General features: G+C 37.1%; 1 protein-coding gene across 5 annotated transcripts in view; it reads right to left on the bottom strand.

Annotated features, from left to right (window-relative positions):
• The window catches only part of PCCA (propionyl-CoA carboxylase subunit alpha), a 483,211-nt gene that overhangs the window by 213,672 nt on the left and 254,979 nt on the right, over positions 1-14,560 (bottom strand). For all 5 annotated transcript variants that reach the window (XM_049647162.1, XM_049647163.1, XM_049647160.1 and 2 more), the window contains 3 exons: positions 5,816-5,959; positions 4,375-4,449; positions 20-88 (listed from right to left, as the gene is read on the bottom strand). In XM_049647162.1, coding sequence (XP_049503119.1) covers positions 20-88; positions 4,375-4,449; positions 5,816-5,959 — 288 coding nt within the window. The remainder of the gene's footprint in view (positions 1-19; positions 89-4,374; positions 4,450-5,815; positions 5,960-14,560) is intronic.

The raw sequence follows: 14,560 nt of genomic DNA, 5'->3' as shown, positions 1-14,560 counted from the left end.
ATTAAGAAATCGAACTAACTTTTGAAATCATTGGATCATAATAAATGCTAATGTCACTTCCTGGTTGGATGCCGCTGTCAACCCGGACCTGGGAGAAAGAAAGAAATGAAAGTAACTTCATATTGTGCAGATATTTTTCTAACAACAAATTTAATTTCCAAGGAGCAGAAGGATAATTTAATCTCAAGTAACATTTCAACTTCTGGAAAACAGAAAAACAATCTAAACCATATAGAGACCAAATTATCTTGATCTGTTATATATACCATGTAGTATAACGCATTTTTTTGTTCTCACTCTAAACAAAGGAACGAAGAAACTGCAAAAAATAACAACAATAAAACTTTATACATCACTATCCTGGGATGCATTTGCAGCTATTTGATGGTGTCTTCCAACTGAAGCATGGCATGAATGATGCCCCTTCTAGGCATACTCCCCACTGTACCCTTCTGAGAGCTTCAGGGAGGACCCCAGTCAAGCCATGCAGCAGGACTCGGGAGTTCTGCTCATCAGCTCTACAAGAACGCTGGTCCTGCGACTTTCATGTCTGTAACACTTTCCTTTTTTGCCTTACCCTCTCAACTGTACATTTTTTCTCTGTTACTGTCAGTCCCCTGAGACTTTAATGTTTACACAGCTTTTCTCATAGCTTTGCTTTGTAAGGACACAGCCCCAATTAGAGTTCTGATTTTGCAATTTTCATGGGGGAAAAAAAATAGCCCAAGTTCAAAATATTCTTTTGAAGAGCCTGATTGCTGTTAACCAGCCAACAAGTTAGTTAGTACATCGCTGATTCTTGTTTTCATCTCCCAGTTTGATACCAGCAGTAAGGCACAGAGGTTAGCCATGTAAAACTTTTAAAATGAGCAGTTGCTGAGGATGAAATATTTATTAAATTATTGTGCCTAAGTTTTGGAATCTGAGGTATTTAAAAGCTAATCAAAATACTTAAGACTGTCAAGCATGTCCTAGGGGTCTTGAAGATAGAGGAATTTAATCGAAGCTGCCAGAACAGCAGGACTTTGATGCCCAACATCGTAAAGGGGTGGGAAGAGAAGAGCGGAAGCTCACATAGCTCTTCACCTGTGGGAAGAAGCCTTCCTAATAAACAGCAGCTCATCTGTCTGCAGCAAGGCAGAAAAAGGTCAACACAGCGGCTGTTAGGCCTTTAATATTTTAATTTAGGCAATTATCAAGGGACCACATGTAGAACCTCTTGTCTAGGATATCCACATGAGGGTATGATGATGGCTTTATTATACAGTGACATCAAAAGATAAAGCATAGTTTCAATCTTTAAAAAAATCACACTACTATTATTCTCTTCGTAAGGTTTTAGAAGGTAACACTATAACAAACTCAGAGTGCTTTTATCTCTGCGTTGGCAAACACAAAAGTATGGTTATTTGTATTTACATTCACATTCATATATGAAAATCTCAATTTTAAATGACAGTCACTCAGCACACTTAAAAATATCCTGGCTTTCTATTTTCTGAAAACATACTTCAGTGCTATGAAATACACAGTGTTGATAAAAACTAGAAAAGAATTAATGGGGCAGCTGTGAAAGCAATAAAATCATAATCTACCCTCTCCCCACATTTACAGAGCCCCCAAATGGCAGCTGGCATCCAACTTACATAGCAGAAAAGAGCCTTCTGAACTTGCATTTTCTTAATTTTAGTAGCAAGAAGTTAAAAAGCTTATTTTATCACCATGTATTATTTAAAACCAGAGCATGCTTGCTAAAGCTGTGTTTCCAATTGAGATTGGTAAAAATTCTAAGATCTTTGGCTTTAAATATATCCTCCTATTTGCTATGTAAACTGCTACAAACCTAGTGCAGAACTTTAATGTTCAACCCACTGGTAAAATAACATAGACAGTAAAGATTATTTGTTACACTCTTCTCTGGTTCATAATTTAAAATTTTAGTCACTTTGAACAACACCATCCTGAAAGTTAAGTTACCTAGGGCTCTTAGATATAACTATTTCATTTACTAAAATTATGATCACAGAAGGTATGTCATTTTAATTTAAAAATACATAGGGTAAAATCAAGAGGTATTATACATAATCAACACACATCTCTAATCAAACACATGTCTCATTAGCAAATCAACATTTGTAATTTAAAACTGTAACAAAGCATGAAGACTCTGACTTATAATTTCCTGCTTATGTAGTTTTCAAATAATCATCAGCTTTTTTTTTATTTCTAACAATGAATTCAAAGTCAAACTAAGTTGCTATTCCCCGATGGAAACAAAGGCTACACACAAAAACATATATATATCTTAGCTTTTGCACACAAAGCTTTAAGAATAAGTCAAATGGAATTGTAACCAAATTTCTGAGAACAAAATTACAGAAACTACCAAATTTATAAAATGTGGTGATCAAAGACACACACAAAAAATCTTCCACAAAGCCAGAATGAGTAAATTGTAGGCTTAAAAAAGCAAGTGAAAACTACAAACTGTAAGTTAACGTTCAAGTATGTATTCCTGTGACCAAAAAAAAAAAAAAGGGTAATAACCAAAAAGTTTCCTAAATTAAAACCAACTGATCTAGTTAAAGAGGCAAGGAGGAAACACCAACACCCAGGCACCTGTGTATTGAGGGTCTCAAGCCATTGCTCAGAAAACATCTAGTGTAATTTAAATGTCTTTCTTCTGTATCAACGGTGGACCGTGTGAAACTACCAGCCGTCTCCCACCCTTCATGCTCCATTCACCTCTCCCCCTCAGTCCAACTCCCAGCCCGCCATGTCTACCTGACAAGTGACAGCCCAATCTGATTAAATGCTTCCAAGGGAGGGGACTCGTGGGCCTCCATGACAGGCCAAAAGTGATCACCATGGAGATACATAATTACAGCTGTCAACGCATCTACTGTCCTGCTGACATCAATTTGATTGCTCCCAGCAATAATGATAGACAAAGCTTGGTGTGCACTCTCCCGCACCCAATCACTTTATCTATTCCTTGGTCCATTTAGCTGACATGCAACATTCACACAAGCAAATAACAGCAGTAAGCAGAACATTTAAGGCATTTTAATTGTTTTTTCTTTCTATGGATGGCTCACAACCGCAAATGTTATTACATAAAACTCCTGCTGCAGCATTAATTGAAGAAAGATTTGGTGGGACAAAGACTGTAGGGGGTATAGTTTGTCCATTATCACTTGTACTTTCAACAGGTCTCACGTTTGAAAATTGCAAATTGCAAAAACTTGCGAGGGCAAAATGTTTGACATCCTGTTAGCTATTACAACATGGTGAAAACTTCTAACAACTAGAGTAATCATTATGAATTCTTATTTAATACTTTTTTGTTTGATTAAAAAAATGTTTAGATATGTCCCTATGATACTGGTTTTCTCATCTGCTATTTAACGTCACATAATGCCTGTTAAATCTTTACAATTTTTTTTCTGCCTTCAGGCTTTGAACACAGCATGGAGTCTCCCAGCCTAGAAAGGGTCAAGTCTCTTCAGAACGCATATGGGCAAAAACAATTTAAAAAGTGAAATAAATCATATATCCAATAACATCTTCAAATTTAGGATCCTTCCTGTAATCTTTCACCATCTTCATGCCAGTAATCAGACTGAATAATCATATTCACAGATGGTACCGCCTTGTCATCCACTAGTTAACATAATGGGGTGTGTGTGTGTGTGTGTGTGTGTGTGTGTGTGTGTGTATGTATATGTGTATATATATATACACATATACATACACACACACACACACACACACACACACACACACACTACCTTAAGAAAAAGGGTATGCCCTTGTTCTTTATATGCAACAAAAACTATTTAAAGAACACTTATTAAATATAGAAGAACTATGAATTAAGTGGACAGTGATCACTTTTCTTTAACTGGTAGAAATATGTACTTCTTAAAGTACGTGACACTTAATAGAATGAGGCACACTTTGTTTTCCTTAATCCATTTCAATTAAGAGGCTGAATTTCGTGACATCTGACTATACAGGGAAGCTAGGTTAGATTTATTGAAAATATTAAAGTAATACAGAAAAGTCACTTCCCATTCTTAGGATCCTGTGATCTTTTTCATTACCATTTTCAAAAGAATTGGGAACATTGTAAACTATCATTTATTCAGAAGTCAGATGTCTCTAGACTTCCCTGTGAAGGGAATTCTGACTTCCCTACACATCACCAAGTACAAAATATTTTTTTAAAAAAATAACAAAAAACTGTGATTTATCCACAAATTTCACTTGTCCTTCTATTTACACCCTTTGGTGTTGACATGCTTTAACATAAAAGTATGACATAAATCAAGATTTTAACCCCTCACTTGGCATTGCAGCTTAATGACTTACACCAGGTAGATGTATTGGTTCTTGGTACTGAGACAATCTCCCAACGGACGGTAAACCAAAAGACTTGTAGGGGTCCTGAAAGTTCAAAGGAAAGGAAGCACAGTCTTTGAAATATAAATCAGCAAAGTAAGGTTAAATATTTATACAATGAAAAAGCATTTATAGATCTATTTTCAACACACAGTATTTACCAAATCACGATTTCCTAAGATCACTGTCTTATACTCACTCTAGATTACTTAGAGAAGTATTTAAAAATTAAAGTGAAATGTAAGCAGAATTGAGCCTGACCTTAGTCATACTTTATTGAAATTGGTAAAATTCCAACATTTTATAAATTGTCTTCAAATGCCTTGGGCAAAAATAAAATAACCTAGGCGTTACATCAAAACATCCCCAAGTTCAGAACAGCAACCGTAGTGCACTAAAGATAACTGTTTTTCTTGCTCTCAAAACAGTTCACATATGGCAAAATTGGAGAATTTTGGTTCTTCAAGTAAAGACCTGAAAAAAAACTTTGCATGTGCTATTATTAGATATATGCCCCACTTGTAAATATCTTAGATCATCAGAATAAAAATTAAATGAGTTCAGTGTCATAACAATACCATTTAAAATATGATAAAAAGCAAGAACAATAACCCGGGCAAGTATATTCTCAAGATCCTTGAAAAACATTTCAAAACAACTTCAAGTATTCTTAAACACAGGTACCATTAATTTATTTTTTTTTAAAGGACTTTGAATTCTAAAAGCAAAAGATAGTATTAAATGCTTCCTTGAATTGTTTCACTCATTGAAAAAAGCATTTTCAGATGTTGATTGCTTTATTATCTGATTAATATAGTTATAAGATAATACAAAAGTTTTGGACTGAAAGCTTAGGAGTAAATTCCATAATTAAAATTATGAATGAAAGCTTTGCAATTTAAATTTCAATCACTACTTTCATGTAATCATAAGGTTTATCAGAAAATAAACTTGCGAAAAAATTTAAGTTAATATTAACAACTAATGTGTATGCAGGGTAGGCTCTTAAAAACAAAAAGCAAAAGACAAACAACAACAGAGAAATAAATGATTCTGTTCGTTTCAAATGTGATCTGAAAACAAACAAAATAAAAACCCTGGTCCATGCAAACATACTGAATATTTAACAAAAGCAAGAACATTTAACGAATGCTTTGTTGCCCCTTAAACTGATTGGTGGCTATCTTGCCCGTGCACAGAAATACACAGAACTTAAACAAACTCGGTCTTTTAAAACTATTTTGCATTGCGTCAAAACTGCCCCCTCTTTTGCCTGGTTTGATTCTCTATTACATAAGCAAACACATCACATGGGTTACGAAGCCCTAACTTGCTCTTGCTGTTTAGTTTTCCCTGGTCCCATGTCTCGGGACACAACCACCATGCTTCCTGTGAACATCATTCATTTTACCTCAGCATACACCCGACATTCAACTGCCCAGCCGTTGATGGGAATATCAGCTTGTTTGTGCCTGAGAGGGTAACCCTTGGCAACACGGATCATTTCTTGGACTAGGTCCAGGCCAGTAATGCATTCTGTGACAGGATGCTCCACCTGCAAGGCCAATATCTGCCAGTCAATAGGTGTAGGAAAAGGGAATAAACAGAATAGGCAAGAACAATTTCAGCAGTTCCTGGACAAAATGGGGTTAATTATACATAACATTTAATCATTTTTAACTAAAAAACCGAGAGAATAAAACTAAACAAGCACAATCTAATACAAAGCATGATTTAAAAAAAGAAAAAAACCCCAATGCCTAAAAAGTATTTGTAAACTATCTGTATCACTTGTCTCAGTTTTTAATTAGATGTCGTCCAGCAATGCTTCCCACTTTCAATTCTGAAACTAATTCTTATCTGAAAATTACATATTTAGCTGCAATCCTCGGTATGGCTGGTAATCAACTATTCTGCTACACTTAGCATGGCATCCACAGAGGCAGCTTATGATTTTCCAAAGCACTAAGCTAGCCTGGTCTCACTCACTCTCATGCTTTCACTAACCTGTCCTGACAAGCAACCAGATTAGCGTACTCTTACATCAATGCAGTGTAGCAGAAAGGAGCAGATGGATCCTGCAGGTTGTTTTCCCTTCAGACTTACATGGGGAGTGCTTAGCATGCACAATAGCAAAACTGAGCCAGTGAAATCACTCTGCTTTCTCAGCAAATTGCCGATAACTACTTTGGATGATGCTGTCATGGGGATCCCTGGCCTTCCACACTCACACATGGGATACACATGTACAAAAACATGCACTGACATAGAGGGATGCTAACAGGGATACACATCATTATGAATTTGCTTGATTGCTCGCAAGTTCCTAAATTTAACGAAGCTACAAAAAAGCCACTTATGGCACTGATAAGGAGCAAATGATATGTCTCTCATCAAAAACCTTGAAGAAGTTTTAAAAATTTAAAACTTTAGCCACATCTGTTACTTTAAATACCAATTCCTTTTCTCATAAAAACTAAAGCATGTTCCAAATGCACCTCTTAATAGTTTCTTTATCATGACATGTCCGATTTCATAAACTCTGACACGGGAAAAGGTCAATGAACAAACGAATTGTCTTCCCATCTTCAACTACACTAATTGAAGGACAGGACTTAGTCATTATAATAATCTCGAAGCTTATCATAAGCAGACAATGCCATGGTCTTAAAAAAAAAAAAAGAAAAAAGCTTTGTAAAAATAAACAGATGGCATCCATAATTAGCTCTGTGTGTGTTATGAGTTTGTTTACAGTTTCAACAACATTTTAAGACATTTTGACATAATTTTAATGACAAATCATCACTAAAATAAGCATCTACCCTTTGCAAAATGAACGTGACACTAAATAAAGATCTTATTAGATAGTTCAAAAATTAAATTTTTCAAAGCAAATTATGGTTTTTTGAGAAACAAGATTCTATATGATAAATATAACAAGAAGGGAACAATGTAAAGCCCCTCTATCACTGCTAGAAACAAATCTGAATGGGAAGGCATCTTATCACTCTATTCAAAGTGAGCCTACTATGTGCCAAGGGCTTTGTATCAATACTATTCATACACCTCCATAGGTGAGAAAACAATTTTAAAAGTGAATGACTTAATTTCCTCCTCTGGCTAGTGCCCAGAAAATATACTAGGCAAATCAATATATATTGAATGAATAAGTGAGCAGCAAATCCAGAGACACATCTACAGCAAATGGTAGAGGCAGCGCTGGCATTCAGGTCACTCCAGAGATGGTATGACGTTCCTATTCTCCGCATGTAAAAATGCATATAAAAACATGTAGTAAACTGGGGCGCTTGGCTGGCTCAGTCAGGGGAGCATGTGACTCTTAATCTCGGGGTCGTGAGTTCAAGCCCACATTGGGTGTAGAGATTACTTAAAAAAAAAAAAACAAAAAAATGTAAACATAAACAGCTGCATAATTAGGTGCTGTTGTCTTCTATAAAACACAGTATTATTAAAGTTTAAAGACCCAAATTCATTATAAGGCTCTGTTTACCTTAGAAGACTTTTCTGTAACTGTCTAAGAGAAAAGTATGTAAGACCCATATTAAACGAAATCCAAAAATGGACCCACTTGACACCAACTTAGAATTATAGAACAGAAACAACACATTTTTTTTTTTTTTACGTTTTTTATTTATTTTTGGGACAGAGAGAGACAGAGCATGAACGGGGGAGGGGCAGAGAGAGAGGGAGACACAGAATCGGAAACAGGCTCCAGGCTCCAAGCCATCAGCCCAGAGCCCGACGCGGGGCTCGAACTCACGGACCGCGAGATCGTGACCTGGCTGAAGTCGGACGCTTAACCGACTGCGCCACCCAGGCGCCCCTCTTTTTTTTTTTTTGAAACAACACATTTTTCAATCTCAATTAGTGAGCTACAATCGTATCAAAATAAAATAATTAAGTAGGTAACTAGAATAACAACTAGCTGCTAAAGGCAAAACTCATTACTTGCAGAACTTAAAAAACATACCCACTTAGGTTCAAGTATTGTTAAAGAAATATTTCTAAATACATTTGAATATAATTCTGAAGTTATTCAACTGGATGTGTGAAACATTTCCTTTAGACCCTGCCTTAGTATTACCAGGAATCTTGTAGGCACAACATTGTTTAAATAACCATGTATAGCCCCATTTCTGAGAACTTGGAAACAGGTTCCCCTCTGCAAGTCAAACTCCATACTTAAGAGATCAGAACAGAGATATACAAAGAGACAAAACAGTTCCCAGGCCAAAATATAATTCAATAGAAGTTTTAAAAATATGTTTTAAAAGGGGGGAAAAAAAGGGCAGGGAGTGAGGATCAATGGAAAGTGAAGGCAGCTAACTGGAACGAAAAGTTATTCAAAGAGAGACTCAAAGACTGGTGTCTGGTAGGCCAACAATTTTGTCTTGTCCCACCAAAAGAAAAATCTACGTAAGTTTAATGCCGATAAACATATATTCAGAGGACTATTATGTGGAAGGGGGGAAAAAAACCCACAAGGTTTCTGTGTCACTTCTATTCAGAAAACACTGATTTCACCTAAGTTAAATATGTTCTTCTTCTTTTTTTTTTTTTTTAAGACTCCTCAGACTCATTAATCTGTCAATATGCTTTGGGATTCTCAAGAGGAGGGTATTATACAGCACTTATTCACCCACACACCTGCTTTTGGACGATATCCTATGGGTTGAGAAGTCCATGGAACACACTTTTAGAAACCATGCCCTAAATATTCAAAATACAAAAATGAATTCCCTTATTGTGACAAAAAATTTTTTGAGAACCTGGCTTCACACATAATTTTTCTACCCAGTAGAAAGGGTGTTAGTTCCAAGAAGTATATGAATAAGGATACACTAAATAGTATGATTCTGCATTTGAAGATTAATACACTGACATTCTAGTATATAAATCTCATGGTTTAGTCAACAAAAGACCTAAACTACCCCCACCACAAAAATTACACATTAGTAAAAAAAAAAAAAAAAAAGCCCAAAACAAGTCAGAATTTCTGAATCCTTGAAGACAAATTTGTGATTGGGATTAGTGAGAGAATGTGCACTCTGCAGGGTCTGTTAGTAGCTGATAAATCAGTTTGTACTGGCAATGCCCCTATCTCTCCATGATGTTTTGTTCAAATAGGTGCAAACAGCTACAATCATGAAATGTCATACTATGGAACACACAATCGTGCTAGAGTGAGTCTATATAGTTCTATATGCCTACATCAGATGATTGCAAACATCCAGCTTTTTATAAATCCATTTGCTATTTTCATTTAGTTTTGTCTTCTTGATCACCAGCAAGCTGTCACTAATATCTGTGTTTGTGTACAGACCTCTTGCCACTCTGTTTTCAAATGTATTTGTTCCTTTAAATGTATTTCCCCCCCAAAAATAAATAACTGAGCTTATCAAATCCAACAGTGAGATAAATCTGATTTTGCTTCACCTCTGAGTTCTTAATGTATCAAACTTCAACACTAACAAACTTAGAAAAACAAGTCTTTCCAGCATTGGGTCTGCCATTCGCAATCTTTAACCTCATTTCTCATTAAATACAAACAGTGAAGTATCTAAAACTAGTGAGTGAAAGTATCATGAAACATTTCCAGTACCGAAGTAACTCCCAATAAAATACCTTACTGATGATGAAGGGAAAAGTAGTAACTCTACAGTAAAGAAATGCAAGAGACATCAGTTAACCAAGTCAACCTGAGCAGTAACGGGATAAACAGACCTTGCAGGTCTCCTACGTGGTGGTCAGAGGAGGACAGTACATTTTATGTATACTTCACAAGATACAGAGCCTCAATATAATCATCAGAAAGCAGACAGATGCAACATGAGGGATGTTCTATAAAATAAAGAGCCTGTGCTCATGAAAAAATGTAAAGATCATAGTTGAAAAAAAAAAAAGACTAACAAACTGTTCTAGATGGAGAAAAAGAGGTATGACAAGTAAATGTAATGTAGGGTCCAGAAAATGGGTTTCTTTTACCCTGAAAGACTTTAGTGGAACAACCAGTAAAATCTGAATATGATCCGTAGATTAGATGATACATAATATGTAAATGTTAATATCCCGATTTTTATAATGGCACTGTAGTAATGTAAAATAATTTTCTTGGGGTGCCTGGATGGTATCTGACTCTTGACTTTGGCTCAGGTCATGATCCCAGGGTCATGGGATCAAGTGCAGCATTGAGCTCTGAGCTGAGCATGGAGCCTGTTTAAGATTCTCTTTCTCCTCTTTCTCTCTCTCTCTCCTTCCCTCCCTCCGCCCCTTCCCCCACCCCATCACTCAAAAAGGAGGAGGAGGAGGGAAAGAAAGAAAGAAAGAAAGAAAGAAAGAAAGAAAGAAAGAATCTTCTTCTTGTTTTTAGGAAATACAGACGTATTTAGAAGTAAAGGGATACCAGGCCTGCAATTTACCCTTAAATGTTCCAGGCAAAGAAGATATAGAGAGAGAGACATAGATAAAAGGATAAAGCAAATGTAAATGTTAGTGAAAGGTGTTCAGAACATCTTTGTAACACTTTGCAATTTTTTTGTACATCTGAAAGAATTTCACATAAAATTAATACAAATTAAAGCAACATCACTAAAGTTTGTTTTATATAATAAAATATTATTAAAATAAAGATATCTGACTTGATCAACATTTTATCTTCAATCAAACATAAAGATATCTTGGGTGGCTCAGTTTGTTAAGCATCCAACTCTTGATCTCAGCTCAGGTCATGATCTCACAGTTTGTGGGTTCAAGCTCCGCATCGGGCTCTGTGCTGGCAGTGCAGAGCCTGCTTGGGATTCATTCATTCATTCTCTCTCTCTCTCTCTGCCCCTCCCCTGCTTGTGTTCTCTCTCAAATAAACATTAAAATAATAATAAAGATATCTGCCTTAGTCAACATTTTCTCTTTAATCAAAATCCACTGTGTTAAATAATCAATAGTAGATAATATGTTCAAGAGGTTTTCTCTGACTTAAACTTTTAAATATTTTGTGTTATTTGCCTAACAATTCCTAAGATTTAAAGAATAGGTAATGAAGTAACAGGCAAGTTTTCCTCAAGAAGAGCAAAATTCAGGCAATTCTAATTATACACTTAAGTTAACCTCAAATGAAAATTAACACTGAGGGAAGTTCAAAAGAGAAAAAAGTCACAGAAAGTATAGAGAAGTCAGAACAAAGAAGTATGTGTTGGCCATGAGAGAGAAGGAGGGTTATGAAAAGTATTCAAAATTCCTTAAATGAAGAAGTATTTGGTTGTAATTGTCAACTGGTAAATGGTGGCCCAATTGCCTAGTCAAGGCAGAAGGTGTCCCCAAAGATGACCCAACCAACATACCTAACATGTAATAGCACTGAAATTTACAAAATCCCACCATATGCATGATCCTGTTCCTTAATACTCCACTCTCATTTTATAGAGAAGGCATATGAGTTACAAAGAAGAGGTATTTGGTGAGTGAACATTAAGAGTATCTAATAATCAGGGGTGCCTGGGTGGCTCAGTCAGTTAAGTGTCTGACTTCAGCTCAGGCCATGATCTCACAATCTTGTGAGCTCGAGTCTGGTGTCGGGCTCTGTGCTGACAGCTCAGAGCCTGGAGCCTGCTTCAGATTCAGCCTGTCTCTGTCTCTCTCTCTCTCTCTCTCTCTCTCTCTCTCTCTCTCCCCCCTCCCTCCCTCCCTCTCCCCCTCCCTCCCTCTCTCTCCCTCTCTCTCTCTGCCCTTCCCCTGATCGTGCACTCTCTCTAAAGAAAAAAAAAAAAAAAAAAAAAAAAAAAAAAATTTTTAATTAAAAAAAGAATAATATAAAAATAATTTTTTTTGTAATTTTGCAAAATTAGCGTGATTTTACGAAACATCTTTATTAAATGCATCAAGTCTTGGGGCACCTGGGTGGCTCAGTCAGTTAAGCACCTGACAGGCTCAGGTCATGATCTTGCAGCTCATGGGTTCTGGCCTTGCATCAGGCTCTGTGCAGGCTCTGTCTCCAGCTCTCTCTGTCCCTCCCCTGCTCACAGACTGTCTCTCTCTCTCTCTCTCTCTAATATAAACATTAAAAAAAGAAAAAAGAAAAAAAATAAATACATCAAATCTAACCCAACAAATGTTACAAGACTTGGTTTGGGAACGCTCTCTTTGGTAAGCAGAACCTATTTGATTCAACTCAACAGAGTAGTTTAGGTGTAACTACCTGTTGAATTATGAGGAAATTGCCCTGTTATATAAAACTGAGTTTCATAATGGTATTTGGCATAACAGATCCCTGTTCGGTTTGTTGTTATTCCAGCCTGAAAGTATAACAGATGCCATTATTTTTGGTTGTGCTCTTTTGGTTCAGAGAGCTTCCTTGTCCAGAACAGAATCTAGCATACATCTATTAAAATTCTGATGCTCTACCTTCTGAGAATACAGGATTTCAAAATAAAGATCTAAAGTTATTAGATTTTGATCCACAGCACTCAAAGATAAAAAGCACATTGGGAAATGGGCCCCAACATAGGATTCCTGTAAACTCACCTTGAAAATAATGGCTATATTCAAGTGTGGCAGTAAAAACTGAAGAGATTCTATTATAGAGCTTCCCCGAGCTTCCCAACACAAATAACTAGATGAAGAAAGGATAATGGTTTTATGTTATGGGCTGAACTGTGTCCCCCCTCTTCCCCCATTTCATATGTTTAAGCCCTAATCCCTAGTACCTCAGAATATGACTGTATTTGGAGACAGGGTCTTCAAAGAGGCAATTAACTTAAAATGAGGTCATTAGGGTGGGCCCTAATCCCACATGACTAATGTCCTTAAAAGAAGAGATTAGGGGGGCGCCTGGGTGAGTCAGTCGGTTAAGTGTCCGACTTCAGCTCAGGTCATGATCTCGCTGTCTGTGGGTTCAAGCCCCACTTCGGGCTCTGTGCTGACAGCTCAGAGCCTGGAGCCTGCTTCAGATTCTGTGTCTCCCTTGCTCTCTGCCCCTCCCATGCTTGCGCTCTGTCTCTGTCTCTCAGCAATAAACATTAAAAAAAAATTTTTTTAATGTTCTTTTTTTGAAAAAAAGAAGAAGAAATTAGGACACGAACACACAGCACAGAAGACAGACCATGGGAAGACACAGAGACAAGATGGCCATCTGCAGGCCACAGAGAGAGGCCACCAGAAGAAACCAACACTGTGAACATCTTCATTTTAGACTTCTAGCCAGAACTATGAGAAAATAAATTTCTGCTGGTTATGCTAAGTGAAATAAGTCAGGCAGAGAAAGACAGATACCATATGTTTTCACTCATATGTGGATCCTGAGAAACTTAACAGAAGACCAGGGAGTAGGGGAAGGGGGAAAAAAAGTTACAGAGAGGGAAGGAGGCAAACCATAAGAGACTCTTAAATACTGAGAACAAACTGAGGGTTGATGGGGGTGGGGGAGAGGGGGAAGCGGGTGACAGGCATTGAGGAGGGCACCTGTTGGGATGAGCACTGGGTGTTGTATGGTGTTGTCAAAACCAATTTGACAATAAATTATACATTAAAAAATTTTTTTTCTTCTGGTTAGGCCACCCTGTCTGTGGCACGTTGTTACAGTAGCTCTAGGAAACTAACACAGGAACAAATTTGAAAAATTAAAATCTAGGTAAGAGTCCAGAACTCAAAGACACCAAAATAGTCTTTCAATAGTAGACACCACAATATGCTTTCAAACAAAAACCTAAGTGAAGGTATCTGACCAGTTTACCTATTCACATCTGAGTAATAGAAACTTCTTTCCTTCAACTTTCTAATAAGACTCAATAAATATAAAGGGAAAATATAGCATAGCCTACACTGTATTCTCAGTTTCATATGAGACTGGCTTCAAATATTCCAGAACACTCCAGTTCTGGCTTACTCTAAGCCAGTCTGTGAACCTTGGCCTGACTTTAAAAATAATCAAAAAGGTCGGGGCGCCTGGGTGGCGCAGTCGGTTAAGCGTCCGACTTCAGCCAGGTCACGATCTCGCGGTCCGTGAGTTCGAGCCCCGCGTCGGGCTCTGGGCTGATGGCTCGGAGCCTGGAGCCTGTTTCCGATTCTGTGTCTCCCTCTCTCTCTGCCCCTCCCCCATTCATGCTCTGTCTCTCTCTGTCCCAAAAATAAATAAAAAATGTTG

This window comes from Panthera uncia, assembly GCF_023721935.1.
Source record: "Panthera uncia isolate 11264 chromosome A1 unlocalized genomic scaffold, Puncia_PCG_1.0 HiC_scaffold_16, whole genome shotgun sequence".
Classification (NCBI taxonomy): Eukaryota; Metazoa; Chordata; class Mammalia; order Carnivora; family Felidae; genus Panthera; species Panthera uncia.
The sequence above is the reverse complement of the archived record's forward strand: the minus strand, read 5'-3'. Positions and strand labels throughout refer to the sequence as shown.